Raw genomic sequence first — 16,023 nt, 5'->3', positions numbered from 1 at the left:
CTCCTAGATGGTGCCTAAACCTAACCCTCCCTTCACCGCTGCCTAAACCTCCTCTCCCCCCTCGTGGTTTACCAATGAGGATTCCTGGCAGAGGTCGATCGGGATTCCGATGTTCGCCATCCTGGCGCCGGCATTTTCGATCCATGTCAAGATGCCGGCGTCAGCATTCCGAGCCAATCTAAAATAAAAAGTAAATTCGGTGGTCTGCCCGTGTATGACAATATTATATAAACCAGCAATAAAAATGGAGTCTCTGAGATAGTCCGTGTATCGTGCCTAGGAAAATCCACTCGTGTTGGATGGCAAAAGCACCTTGTTGATAAGCACACCAACTCCTTCAAGCTGAAAAATAATAAAGAACAAGGGTGCCTTCTAGTGCAATAAACATGAAAGACACCAACAATGGGGGTCATTCCGAGTTGATCGCTCGCTAGCTACTTTTTGCAGCGCTGCGATCAGATAGTCGCTGTCTATAGGGGAGCGTATTTTAGCTGTGCAAGTGTGCGAACACCTGTGCAGCCGAGCTCTGCAAAAACATTTTGTGCAGTTTCTGAGTAGCTCTGAACTTACTCAGTCCTTGCGATCACTTCAGCCCATCCGGTCCCGGAACTGACGTCAGACGCCCGCCCTGCAAACGCTTGGACACGCCTGCGTTTTCCCAAACACTCCCAAAAAATGGTCAGTTGACACCCATAAATGCCCTCTTCCTGTCAATCTCCTTGCGATCAGCTGTGTGAATGGATTCTTTGTTAAATCCATCGCTCAGCAAGGATCCACTTTGTACCCGTACGATGCGCCTGCACATTGTGGTGCATACACATGCGCAGTAGTGACCTGATCGCTGTGAAAAATGACAGCGTGTGAAAAGGTCAGAATGACCCCCAATGTGTGTAAAAAAGGGCCCTATGAGTGAACCCGTACCATGGCCCTCATTCCGAGTTGATCGCTCGCAAGGCGATTTTAGCAGAGTTGCTCACGCTAAGCCGCCGCCTACTGGGAGTGAATCTTAGCTTCTTAAAATTGCGACCGATGTATTCGCAATATTGCGATTACAAACTACTTAGCAGTTTCAGAGTAGCTTCAGACTTACTCTGCCTGTGCGATCAGTTCAATGCTTGTCGTTCCTGGTTTGACGTCATAAACACACCCAGCGTTCGCCCAGGCACTCCCCCGTTTCTCCGGCCACTCCTGCGTTTTTTCCGGAAACGGTAGCGTTTTTATCCACACGCCCCGAAAACGCCGTGTTTCCGCCCAGTAACACCCATTTCCTGTCAATCACACTACGTTCGCCAGAGCGAAGAAAAAGCCGTGAGTAAAAATACTATCTTCATTGTAAAATTACTTGGCGCAGTCGCAGTGCGAATATTGCGCATGCGTACTAAGCGGAATTTCACTGCGATGCGAAGAAAATTACCGAGCGAACGACTCGGAATGAGGGCCCATGTGCATAAAATTATAACAGCTTATCTCATGTCTTTTTGTGAAGATCCTCATAAGGGCCCTCATTCCGAGTTGATCGCTCGCTAGCTGCTTTTAGCAGCATTGCACACGCTAGGCCGCCGCCCTCTGGGAGTGTATCTTAGCAGAAGTGCGAACGAAAGAGTAGCAGAATTGCTACTAAAAAATGTCATGCCGTTTCTGAGTAGCTCCAGACCTACTCCTATCTTGCGATGACTGCAGACAGTTTAGTTCCTGGTTTGACGTCACAAACACGCCCTGCGTTCGGCCAGCCACTCCCCCGTTTCTCCAGCCACTCCTGCGTTTTTGCCTGGCACGCCTGCGTTTTTTTAGCACACTCCCTGAAAACGCAGAGTTTCCGCCCAGAAACACCCACTTCCTGTCAATCATACTACGATCACTCGTGCGTCTGAAAAACATCGCTCGAGCTTGGGTAAAAGTACAAAGTTTTGTGTGAAAGTACTTAGCGCATGCACGCTGCGTACCATGCGCATATTTGCAGTTTTTTCACTTGATCGCTGCACTGCGAAAAACGGCAGCGAGCGAACTCGGAATGACCACCTAGGTCACCAACATCAGTAACAATTTTTTTTTGCAGTTTTAATGGGAATCCTAAATCCATAAAAATATAAAAACACTCATAGCCCCATTTTTGTACACACATTTTTGGTGTTTTTCATGTTTATTGCACTAGGAGGCGCCCTTGTTCTTATTTTTCATATATTTGCACAGTTACAGGTTAACACCAGTGTTTGTTAAACATAGAATTTGTCAGCAGATAAGAACCACTTGACTAATCTAGTCTGCCCCTTTATTAACCATGGAGGTCATTCCGAGTTGATCGCTCGCAAGGCGAATTTAGCAGAGTTGCTCACGCTAAGCCGCCGCCTACTGGGAGTGTATCTTAGCATCTTAAAATTGCGAACGATGTATTCGCAATATTGCGATTACAAACTACTTAGCAGTTTCAGAGTAGCTTCAGACTTACTCGGCATCTGCGATCAGTTCAGTGCTTGTCGTTCCTGGTTTGACGTCACAAACACACCCAGCGTTCGCCCAGACACTCCCCCGTTTCTCCGGCCACTCCTGCGTTTTTTCCGGAAACGGTAGCGTTTTTATCCACACGCCCCTAAAACGCCGTGTTTCCGCCCAGTAACACCCATTTCCTGTCAATCACACTACGATCGCCGGAGCGACGAAAAAGCCGTGAGTAAAAATACTATCTTCTTAGCAAATTTACTTGGCGCAGTCGCAGTGCGAACATTGCGCATGCGTACTAAGCAGAAAAACGCTGCGATGCGAAGAAATTTACCGAGCGAACGACTCGGAATGAGGGCCCATATTGCTACCTCAAACCCTATTTGATCCTTAATTCTTTGTAAGTATATCCTGATGTCTATCCCATGCATGTTTAAATTGCTCTACTGCCTTAGCCTCTACCCCCTCTGATGGGAGGCTATTCCACTGATCCACTACCCTTTCTGTGAAGTAATTTTTCTCAAGTTTCCCCTGAACCTCCCCCCTCCAGTCTCAGTCAATGTCCTTGTGTTCTAATACTTCTCTTCCTGTGAAGAATGTTTCCCTCCTGTACCTTGTTAAAGCCCTTGGTATATTTGAAAGTTTTTGTCATGTCCTTTCCCTTCTCTGCCCCAAACTATCCTTTAGTCTTTCCAAGTAAGTTATGTACTGTAGGCCATGCACTATTTTAGTTGCCCTTCTTTGCACACCTGGCACCTTTGTTAATCTGTAACTGAGCAGGTTTATTACACCAGAATTCCCATCACTGATGCAGAAAGACTGCAGATTTAGGTAAAAGGATTTAATACAGTAGGTCCCTACGTGAAGCACTGTATTTTCCTATTATCTCTCAGTCATAGCTTATAGTGCGTGTGGCTCTGGGATACAAAGGATAAAATTATGGAATCCAAGAATAAAAAAATAAAAAAGCGAATTAATGTAAATTTTGACAGTTATGCAAACTGCGCTAATTGCACAAAATAGTTTTGCCTTCAGTTGAACAAAAGTTTTAAACAGATTTTACTATGAAGTAAAAAAAAAAAAAAAAGTAAATAATTCCAGAGATTAATACATAGAAATCTGCACAAATATAACACTCAGAGCTGTAAACTATAATCCAGTAACCTGGAAAGAAAAGAATGAATCAGTCATACAATAATAACACACAACCTGACTAAGCAACCGCCATCTTGTCACGTAACATTGTGGCAGTCACTCACATTGCCATTCTTCTGTTGTCACATGGGGAATTACTGCAAGAATAGTCTCTGGCGCGTTAATGGTAAAATCACCCACGTAAAATAATGGATAAGATTTACAGTCAATGCTATACGGCATTCCGTAATTAGGGGCCCCTTTACGAGATGGGCCCCGATGCTGGTGGAGCAGGATATAGCCCAGGCAGGAGGAGGCATGGGACAAACTGATATCAGAACCTCAGGGAATGATGCTGTGATACAGGAAAGGCTATATTTATCAGATCCTGAGCGAAACGCGCTGTAATACTGATGGCTTCGTTTTCACTATGCATTGGGTGCATTGATTACACACGAGGTAGCGCTAGACACCAGGTTTCAGGAAAATCAGACCAGAATCCTCAAAAGGAAGGAAAATGCTGCTCCGAGAGCCAGGCCCAGCGTCAGGAAGAATGCCATTATAGCGCCACCGGTTTCAGCCTCTTGTACATTAACTTTCCTGTAGAGACAAGAGAGAGATGTGAGGGGATGTAGTGTGGAAATTGGGACACTTCCCCAGTACTGGAGATTACAGCATGTAATACACAAGTCTATATACTTAGTAAGAGCCGATATGTTTGTATCTTGTCCAGGGCAGGTGGGGGCCCAGTGCGTCAGAGGTTATGGGGGCCCCCACTATTGCAGGGAGACAGCGGGCCCGAGTATGGGAATCTTGTCCAGGGCCCATTTTTGTCACGATGGGGGCATGTCCAGTACTCCCAGAGCTGCTGGACAGCCCCCAGCCTCTTCTGCAGCTTCGCAATGCAAAGTAGATGTGTCAGAATCAGAGCATCCTCTACAGAGCATCCCCCCCCACCCCCCTCCACGTCGCCCTTCCCTTAATCCAGCCATCCAGACATGATCTTGCTTATGATTATCCAATGATCTGGGCAGCTGGCAGCGCGTGTGCGGTTACACTCTCAGGGTATTTTCTGCAAAGAGAGGATTCGCAGGGATACTTAAATACATTGCAAGGACGTATGAAGTATCGCAATGCAAATATGGGCAAATTTATCACATCCCATCCATATCCGAGGATGAGAGGGAGGGGGGAGCAATGTGCATAACCGTGCTACCCACTTTTTAACCCTAGATAGGAACACAATAATGAGCCTGACCGGACAGTATGAAGGTGAGGGATCAGTATGATTTCCCGATGGACGGGATGCCGGCGGTCAGAATAACGACAGCGGCATCCCGGCCATCAGAATCCTGACAGCCCCCATTATGCCCCCTGTCCCTCACCTGTTCCCTTCCCTAATCCTCCCTTTTGGGTGCCTAACCCTCCCCAGTGGTATCTAACCCTAATCCTCCCTTCCCCGCTGCCTGAACCTAACCATCCGCACTTGGTCCCTAACCTCCTTTGCTAAGTGGCTAACCCTAGCACTCCCTCCCCGGTACCTAACCCTAACTTTCCCATCCCTGAACCCTAACCCCCTGTCTAATGGCTAAACCTACTCCCCCACCCGGCGCTTAAAAGAAGGATCAGGATTCCGGGCATCAGTATTTAGACACCGGGATCCCGAGTCCTGTCGGGATTTAGATGCTGGTGTTCCTGCTACGGACGGGATTCCGACGTCGGTATGTCGAGCGCCGGGATCCCATCCGTCGGGAAGCTGACTGCATCCCGAAGAAGATTAACACTAGGTGGAGAATGTTCTAAGCAGTGCTTTTCAAAGCTGCCACGTCTTTAGTGGTCTTGGCCGATGTATTTAATGGGACAGTAATGTTAAATACAAAATACGCCTGTCTATTTTCGCCCCCTTTAGATCAGATTAGAAGTGGCTCAGGGTGAAGGGTTGAATCACAGGCTGACAAGGACACGGGTACTTACTTGGGACCAAAGCACATGCAGAGACTGGCCAGGTAGCCGTTGGATATCGCGAACACCACCATGATGCAAATATACCAGGCATCGTGTGCTAGTAAAACTGGCATGTAGTTGCGGGGCACCACATTACAGAGCATGAAGAGGGGCAGGAAGATCACCCGAGCAGCCACCATAATCGGCAACAGCTTACTGTCCTTTCCAGGCTGCAGAAGACACGCAACATGCACAATAATCTATAGGTAGATGCAGTTAGGCATATAGATGTAAACTACACACGTCATGTTTGCAGATATAAGTACAATTAAAGAGGAAAGAATCATAGGAAGGGTTAATAAAATCTCAAGTTAAGGAATCTATTGTCTTGTAAAACACTCTGTGGGTTCATACAACGCTCTGTCACCTGACAGACACATTGCAGGTTACAGTGTGTGGGCAATCCTAGAATACTGCCACCATTAGTATACTGCGTCCCTGTGGTGACAGCTCTCCCGTTTGGGAGAGGAGAGGTCTGTCCTCGTGACTGCCCAGGGGAGAAATAAGCAGCATGTGAGCAGAAGGTTACATTAGACCAGTAGACTATAGTCTTGATTGGTTGGCCCAGCGCAGTTACACATGTACCCGATTGGCCACTCAGATCAATAACCCTATGATTGGTCCAGTGCTTTATGTGCTTCATTCATAGCTGAGGTGGAGCCACGCCCCCGGCTGTACACAAACAGCATGTGGTGTTGTGTTTACTGTTGTGGACATACATTATTACCATTAAGGGACGTGTATAACCGCTTCTGTACGAGTCTACTGAGCAATAACAATCATTATTCCCACAGGTATGCGGTTAACATACCGCCTGTCTGGATCCCGGCGTTCAGGATCCCTACACCGGAATCCCAACAGGCGGCCAAATGCCGTAGCCCCGTATTCCCACTCGGGTGGTGGGTCCATGCCACCACCTGCGCAGGCAGAGGGCTACTCGAAACATGTGAAAGCATCGCCACCATGCGATGCTCTCGCATGTCTGCAGGGCGGGAGAAGGGGGAGGAGCCAGCATGCGGTGCAGTCTAGCTTTGTGTTGGGCGGGCGTCCCCCCGCATGTCTAAGAAATTGATCGTAGATGTGCGAGAAAACATCAGGTCTGAATTAGGCCCATTATTACATTAATGATCTCTCTAGCGATCTGCAGAACATTGCTCTGTTCCATCTACCCCTGCCAGATGGCGATATATTCTGCAGATTGGGGCTAAAATCGGAGTATGACACATCTCCTTTCACGAACGCAGACAGCACATAGTATGCACGGAAGACAATGTATACATTGCGAATCGGATGGATCATTGCCTGATCTCACTTTTGGTGGAATATTGTTTATCTTAGAGGGAAATGGGTTGCGACATGGCGTTTCCACGGTATGTAAAGCTCCGCGCTATTCTGTGCGGTGCAGAATAATGATGACAGTTGCACCTGTGTACAGAACAGTGGCCGGAGCAGCGTCTCACTGTAAATGCACCAATCCCTTCACTAGCCCTGTGGAAACTTGAGGTCCTATATAAACATAACGGGATCTCATACTCACCCACATGACGAGAGCGGTGAGGCTCCTGCCGGCCCAGTCAAACAGGTTGAAAAGTAGAAAGCATGAGACTGGAATGAAGTATTTTCCTGCACATAGAAGACGGAACATATTATATAGTGATTCTGAGTTGGATACACATGGAAGGGCACCAAGCACGATGCACACTGGAGGGCTTTGCATATGTTACACACTGGACAGCTCTGCGTATGACACACACTGGAGGGATAGGAGTATGATACACACTGGGGGGATAGGAGTATGACACACACTGGAGGGATAGGAGTATGATACACACTGGATGGATAGGAGTATGATACACACTGGATGGATAGGAGTATGATACACACTGGGGGGATAGGAGTATGACACACACTGGGGGGATAGGAGTATGACACACACTGGGGGGATAGGAGTATGACACACACTGGGGGGATAGGAGTATGACACACACTGGGGGGATAGGAGTATGACACACACTGGGGGGATAGGAGTATGGTACACACTGGGGGGATAGGAGTATGGTACACACTGGGGGGATAGGAGTATGGAACACACTGGAGGAATAGGAGTATGACACACACTGGGGGGATAGGAGTATGTTACCCACTGGAGGGATACGGGTATGATACACACTGGAGGGATAGGGGTATGGTACACACTGGAGGGATAGGAGTATGTTACCCACTGGAGGGATAGGAGCATGTTACACACTGGAGGGATAGGAGTATGATACACACTGGAGGGATAGGGGTATGATACACACTGGAGGGATAGGGGTATGGTACACCGGGGGGGGGGGGAATAGGAGTGCGATACACACCGGAGAGGGGGGGGGGGATAGGAGTGTGATACACACCGGGGGGGATAGGAGTGTGATACACACCGGGGGGGTGGATAGGAGTGTGATACACACCGGGGGGGGGGGGGGTGGATAGGAGTGTGATACACACCGGGCGGGGGGGATAGGAATGAGATACACACCGGGGGGGACAGGAGTGTGATACACACCGGGGGGGAAATAGGAGTGTGATACCCACCGGAGGGGGTGGGTGGGTGTGTGATACACACATGGGGGGATATGAGTGTGATACACACCGGGGGGGGGGGGGGGAATAGGAGTGTGATACACACCTGGGGGGATAGGAGTGTGATACACACCGGGGGGGATAGGAGTGTGATACACACTGTGGGGTTAGGAGTATGATACACACTGGAGGGATAGGAGTGTGACACACACCGCAGGGATAGGAGTATGATACACACTGGAGGGATAGGAGCGTGATACACACTGGAGGGATAGGAGCATGTTACCCACTGGAGGGATAGGAGCATGTTACACACTGGAGTACGATACACACTGGAGGGATAGGAGTATGACACACACTGGAGGGATAGGAGTATGATACACACTAGAGGGATAGGGGTATGGTACACCGGGGGGGGAGGGATAGAAGTGTGATACACACCGGGGGGGGGGGGGGGGGGATAGGAGTGTGATACACACCGGGGGGGGGATAGGAGTGTGATACACACCGGGGGGGGATGGGAGTGTGACACACACCGGGGGGGGATGGGAGTGTGACACACACCGGGGGGGATAGGAGTGTGATACACACTGGAGGGATAGGAGCGTGATACACACTGGAGGGATAGGAGTATGATACACACTGGAGGGATAGGAGTATGATACACACTGGGGGTCTGGGACTCCAGGTCGACAGCAAAAAGGTCGACACACCTTAGGTCGACGCCAGTTGGTCGACACACCTTAGGTCGACATGGACAAAAGGTCGACATGGAAAAAGGTCGACATGAGTTTTTAATGTTGTTTTTTGTGTGTCGTTTTCTTCATAGAGTGACCGGGAACCCCAATTAGTGCACCGTGTCCCCTCGCTTCGCTCGGCACAGATTTACCGTTCCAATCGTAATCCGCGTGGATCGTTAAGTATAAAAAGGGTCCAAAATTATTTTTTTTTTAAATAAAAAATAGAGGGAAAAAAATCTCATGTCGACCTTTTTCCACGTCGACCTTTTGTCCATGTCGACCTAAGGTGTGTCGACCTAAGGGGTGTCGACCTTTTTGTTGTCGACCTGGAGTCCGGATACCCACACTGGGGGGATAGGAGTATGATACACACTGGAGGGATAGGAGTATGATACACACTGGAGGGATAGGAGTATGGTACACACTGGAGGGATAGGAGTATGACACACACTGGAGGGATAGGAGTATGACACACACTGGAGGGATAGGAGTATGATAGGGATAGGAGTATGACACACACTGGAGGGATAGGAGTATGGTACACACTGGAGGGATAGGAGTATGACACACACTGGAGGGATAGGAGTATGATACACACTGGAGGGATAGGAGTATGACACACACTGGAGGGATAGGAGTATGACACACACTGGAGGGATAGGAGTATGGTACACACTGGAGGGATAGGAGTATGACACACACTGGAGGGATAGGAGTATGATACACACTGGAGGGATAGGAGTATGACACACACTGGAGGGATAGGAGTATGACACACACTGGAGGGATAGGAGTATGATAGGGATAGGAGTATGACACACACTGGGGGGATAGGAGTATGATACACACTGGAGGGATAGGAGTATGGTACACACTGGAGGGATAGGAGTATGGTACACACTGGAGGGATAGGAGTATGGTACACACTGGATGGATAGGAGTATGATACACACTGGAGGGATAGGAGTATGATACACACTGGAGGGATAGGAGTGTGATACACACTGGAGGGATAGGAGTATGATACACACTGGGGGGATAGGAGTATGACACACTGGAGGGATAGGAGTATGACACACACTGGGGGGATAGGAGTATGACACAAACTGGGGGGATATGAGTATGACACACACTGGGGAGATAGGAGTATGACACACACTGGGGGGATTGGAGTATGACACACACTGGGGGGATTGGAGTATGACACACTGGGGGGATAGGAGTATGACACACACTGGGGGGATAGGAGTATGACACAAACTGGGGGGATATGAGTATGACACACACTGGGGATAGGAGTATGACACACACTGGGGATAGGCGTATGACACACACTGGAGGGATAGGAGTATGATACACACTGGAGGGATAGGAGTATGATACACACTGGAGGGATAGGAGCAGGGCCGGCTCCAGGCCTACTAGCACCCTGAGCGAGAAAATTTAAAAGTGCCCCCCCCCTCCCCCATGCGCGCGCCGAAGGCGCGCGCTCCTGAAAAAGTGGGTGTGGCCTCCTGAAAAAGTGGGCGTGGTCTCGCCCCCCAGCAGTGCCAGCTACACATGACATGCCCTCCGGCAGTGCCAGCTACACGTGACATGACTCCCAGCAGTGCCAGCTACACATGATAGTGTTCACTTTTTAGGGCAGGTTGCTGATCACAGGGAGGGCACATTTTTAAGTTAGGTGGGCAAAATGATGTACATATTGTAATGCTTGTTGTACCCATTTCCACACGCTAAAGCATGGACAGTGCGCGCCGAAGGCGCGCAGCAAAAATTTAGGGGAGTTACTTCGTGGGGAAGGTGCGTAGCCACATTATAGTGGCAATTCACATTACACCACACAGTAGTGCAGCTAATACACATTGCACCAGGTAGAACCTCCTATAAGAGCACGTTAGACACATTGCGCCAGGTAGAGCACTGAGACACACTGCCCAGCCACAGACGCCTAGCGGGAACACTACATGATATGCCCCCCAGCAGTGCCAGCTACACATGACATGCCCCCCAGCAGTGGCAGCTACACGTGACATGCCCCCCATCAGTGCCAGCTACATAAATGGCCACACAGTTCCAGATGGATAAATGCCCCCACAGCGCAGATATGCCCCCACAGTGCCAGATACATTAATGCCCTCACAGTGCAAGATATGCCCCCACAGTGCAAGAAATGCCCCCACAGTGCAAGAAATGCCCCCACGGTGCCAGATACATAAATGCCCCCACGGTGCCAGATACATAATTGCCCCCACGGTGCCAGATACATAATTGCCCCCACGGTGCCAGATACATAAATGCCCCCACGGTGCCAGATACATAAATGCCCCCACGGTGCCAGATACATAAATGCCCCCACGGTGCCAGATACATAAATGCCCCCACGGTGCCAGATACATAAATGCCCCCACAGAGCCAGATATGCCCCCACAGAGCCAGATAAATGCCCCCACAGTGCCAGATAAATGCCCCCACAGTGCCAGATAAATGCCCCCACAGTGCCAGATAAATGCCCCCACAGTGCCAGATAAATGCCCCCACAGTGCCAGATAAATACCCCCACAGTGCCAGATAAATACCCCCACAGTGCCAGATAAATACCCCCACAGTGCCAGATATGCCCCCACAGTGCCAGATATGCCCCCACAGTGCCAGAAATGCCACCCACAGTGCCAGAAATGCCACCCACAGTGCCAGATATGCCACCCACAGTGCCAGATATGCCACCCACAGTGCCAGATATGCCACCCACAGTGCCAGATATGCCCCCACAGAGCCAGATATGCCCCCACAGTGCCAGATATGCCCCCACAGTGCCAGAAATGCCCCCCACAGTGCCAGATATGCCACCCACAGAGCCAGATATGCCCCCACAGTGCCAGATATGCCCGCACAGTGCCAGAAATGCCCCACAGTGCCAGATATGCCACCCACAGTGCCAGATATGCCACCCACAGTGCCAGATATGCCCCCACAGAGCCAGATATGCCCCCACAGTGCCAGATATGCCCCCACAGTGCCAGATATGCCCCCACAGTGCCAGATATGCCCCCACAGTGCCAGAAATGCCCCCCACAGTGCCAGATATGCCACCCACAGAGCCAGATATGCCCGCACAGTGCCAGATATGCCCGCACAGTGCCAGAAATGCCCCCCACAGTGCCAGATATGCCACCCACAGTGCCAGATATGCCCCCACAGAACCAGATATGCCCCCACAGAGCCAGATATGCAATGCCCCCCACAGTGCCAGAAATGCCCCCCCCATAGCCAGAAATGCCCCCACAGTGCGGATCCCCCCAATACCTGCGGCGCTGCTGGGGAGGAGTACTGCTGCTGTCCGCCTGTCCGAGTGTGCTGGCGAGCGGGCGGGAGTGCTGGCGGGCGGGCGGGCGGCCGGCGAGTCAGAGTGAGCCTGGGTCCGGGTGGCCACTTGTGTGCACTATGGCGCCGGCGTCTGACGTCAGACACCGGCGCCGCGCAGCGCGCATAGCGCACAGTGCACACGGGCCAATGCTGCACACACAGGGCCGGCTCCAGCATCGAATATGGCGGCGCCAGCGCGCGGCGCCCATTAAGGGTGGCGCCCTGTGCGGCCGCTCTATTCGAACATGCCTAGAGCCGGCCCTGGATAGGAGTATGATACACACTGGAGGGATAGGAGTATGATACACACTGGAGGGATAGGAGTATGACACACACTGGGGAGATATGAGTATGACACACACTGGGGATAGGAGTATGACACACACTGGGGATAGGAGTATGACACACACTGGGGATAGGCGTATGACACACACTGGGGATAGGCGTATGACACACACTGGAGGGATAGGAGTATGATACACACTGGAGTGATAGGAGTATGATACACACTGGAGGGATAGGAGTACGACACACACTGGAGGGATAGGAGTATGATACACACTGGGGGGATAGGAGTATGTTACACACTGGAGGGATAGGAGTATGATACAGACTGGAGGGATAGGAGTATGGTACAGACTGGAGGGATAGGAGTATGATACACACTGGGGGGATAGGAGTATGTTACACACTGGAGGGATAGGAGTATGATACAGACTGGAGGGATAGGAGTATGGTACAGACTGGAGGGATAGGAGTATGGTACAGACTGGGGGGATAGGAGTATGATACACACTGGGGGGATAGGAGTATGTTACACACTGGAGGGATAGGAGTATGATACAGACTGGAGGGATAGGAGTATGGTACACACTGGAGGGATAGGAGTATGTTACACACTGGAGGGATAGGAGTATGATACACACTGGAGTGATAGGAGTATGATACACACTGGAGGGATAGGAGTATGGTACACACTGGAGGGATAGGAGTATGATACACACTGGAGGGATAGGAGTATGACACAAACTGGGGGGATATGAGTATGACACACACTGGGGAGATACGAGTATGACACACACTGGGGATAGGAGTATGACACACACTGGGGATAGGCGTATGACACACACTGGAGGGATAGGAGTATGATACACACTGGAGTGATAGGAGTATGATACACACTGGAGGGATAGGAGTACGACACACACTGGAGGGATAGGAGTATGATACACACTGGGGGGATAGGAGTATGTTACACACTGGAGGGATAGGAGTATGATACAGACTGGAGGGATAGGAGTATGGTACAGACTGGAGGGATAGGAGTATGATACACACTGGGGGGATAGGAGTATGTTACACACTGGAGGGATAGGAGTATGATACAGACTGGAGGGATAGGAGTATGGTACAGACTGGAGGGATAGGAGTATGATACACACTGGGGGGATAGGAGTATGATACACACTGGGGGGATAGGAGTATGTTACACACTGGAGGGATAGGAGTATGATACAGACTGGAGGGATAGGAGTATGTTACACACTGGAGGGATAGGAGTATGGTACACACTGGAGGGATAGGAGTGTGATACACACCGGGGGGGGACGACGAGGGGGGGGGACGGCAGGAGTGTGATACACACCGGGGGGGACAGGAGTGTGATACGGGGGGGGGGGGACAGGAGTGTGATGCACACCGGGGGGGACAGGAGTGTGATACACACTGGGGGGATAGGAGTATGATACTCACTGGGGGGATAGGAGTATGATACACACTGGATGGATAGGAGTATGATACACACTGGAGGGATAGGAGTATGATACACACTGGAGGGATAGGAGTATGATACACATTGGAAGGTGCTCTCTCCCTCAGGTTTTCACATTGGGCCAGTTGTACCTGGAAACATTATTCTTCCCCCAAATACTGGGATGTTCAAGCGTAAACAGATAACAAGCTGACTTATCAGTCTCCAAAAGTGGAAACCCCTCTATAGCCCTAGACTGAGCTTACATGGTGCACACTCAGCCGGTATTCCTACTACACAGCCCTCTACATTTAATCACCTCTGCACAGTAAAAAGGATCTGTACTATTCTATGTACAGATTGGAATCTATTATCCAGGTGTGAGACTGATAATTGGAATAGCCTGTGAATTACAGGCTGCTAAATTTAAAGTTGCATTAATGTGAAAACCAACCTGATAACATGCTATAACATTTACCCCTTTGGGTTCTAAAAATCGGATTTTAATTAACTACCGGTAAATCCTTTTCTCGTAGTCCGTAGAGGATACTGGGGTCCATTTAGTACCATGGGGTATAGACAGGTCAACTAGGAGCCATGGGCACTTTAAGAATTTGATAGTGTGCGCTCGCTCCTTTCTCTATGCCCCTCCTACCAGACTCAGTCTAGGAAACTGAGGAGAGGAGACGAACATGGTGAGATTCAAACCAACACACACAAAACAAAAGGTAAGCCATGCTAACCAAACTTGATGAGGAACAGCAACAGCTGATCCAACAACAGTACTTAACAAGTAACAGTGCAGGAAGAATGAAGCACTGGGTGGGCGCCCAGTATCCTCTACACACTACGAGAAAAAGATTTACCGGTAGGCAATTAAAATCCTATTTTCTCTTACGTCCTAGAGGATACTGGACTCCATTTAGTACCATGGGGATGTACCAAAGCTCCCAAATCGGGTGGGAGAGTGCTGAGGTTCCTGCAGAACTGATTGGCCTCTGAGGACCTTCAGTTTGTTCAAAGTATTGAACTTGTAGAACTTAGCAAATGTATTCGAACCTGACCAAGTAGCTGCTCGGCAGAGCTGTAAAGCCGAGACACCCAGGGCAGCCGCCCAGGTAGAACCCACCAACCTAATAGAGTGGGCCTGTATAGATTTTGGAACCGACAAACCTGCCGTAGAATAAGCATGCTGGATAGTAACCCTGATCCAGCGAGCAATAGACTGCTTTGAAGCAGGACACCCAATTTTCATAGAGAACAAACAGCGAGTCTGATTTTCTGTGACGAGCTGTCCGCTTCACGTAGATCTTCAAAGCCCTCACAACATCCAAGGACTTTGAAGTAGCAGAGGTGTAGGTAACCACCGGAACCACAATAGGTTGGTTGATATGAAACGCAGACACCACCTTAGGAAGCTCTATCTTCATGAAAAATCAAATAGGGGTTTTTGTGAGACAACGCCCCCAGTTCCGACACACGTCTTGCTGAAGCTCAGGCCAACAGTGTGATGGTTTTCCACGTAAGAAACTTCACGTCAACCTCCTGTAAAGGCTCAAACCATTCTGATTGTAGAAACTGCAACACCACGTTGAGATCCCAAGGTGCCGTGGGAGGCACAAAGGGCTGTTGGATGTGCAGAACACCCTTCAAGAGCACCTGAACTACCGGGAGGGAAGCCAATTGTTTCTGGAAGAAAATGGACAAGGCCGAAACCTGGACTTTTATGGAGCCCAAGCGTAGGCCCACGTCCACCCCTGACTGCAGAAAAAGGAGAAAACGTCACAGTTGAAATTCCACCGCAGGACATACTCTGTTTTCACATCAAGAGACGTATTTTTTCCAAATATGATGGTAATGTTTAGACCCCTTTCTGGCTTGGATCAAAGTTGGAATAACCCTGTCCAGGATCCCTTTCTGGGTTAGAATTTGACGCTCAACATCCATGCCGTCAAACATAGCTGTGTAAGTCTTGATAGACGAACGGCCCTTGTTGCAGAAGATCCTCGAAGAGGTAGAGGCCACGGGTCC

At 49.8% G+C, this 16,023-nt stretch overlaps 1 protein-coding gene across 4 annotated transcripts in view; it reads right to left on the bottom strand.

The window, feature by feature from the left end:
* Positions 1 to 3,471: 3,471 nt before the first annotated feature.
* Positions 3,472 to 16,023, bottom strand: part of SLC29A1 (solute carrier family 29 member 1 (Augustine blood group)) — a 151,415-nt gene continuing 138,863 nt past the window's right edge. For all 4 annotated transcript variants that reach the window (XM_063918814.1, XM_063918813.1, XM_063918812.1 and 1 more), the window contains 3 exons: positions 7,112 to 7,197; positions 5,545 to 5,744; positions 3,472 to 4,170 (listed from right to left, as the gene is read on the bottom strand). In XM_063918814.1, coding sequence (XP_063774884.1) covers positions 4,059 to 4,170; positions 5,545 to 5,744; positions 7,112 to 7,197 — 398 coding nt within the window. In that variant the 3' untranslated portion in view covers positions 3,472 to 4,058. The remainder of the gene's footprint in view (positions 4,171 to 5,544; positions 5,745 to 7,111; positions 7,198 to 16,023) is intronic.

This window comes from Pseudophryne corroboree, chromosome 4 (genome assembly GCF_028390025.1).
Source record: "Pseudophryne corroboree isolate aPseCor3 chromosome 4, aPseCor3.hap2, whole genome shotgun sequence".
Lineage (NCBI taxonomy): Eukaryota > Metazoa > Chordata > Amphibia > Anura > Myobatrachidae > Pseudophryne > Pseudophryne corroboree.
The sequence above is the reverse complement of the archived record's forward strand: the minus strand, read 5'-3'. Positions and strand labels throughout refer to the sequence as shown.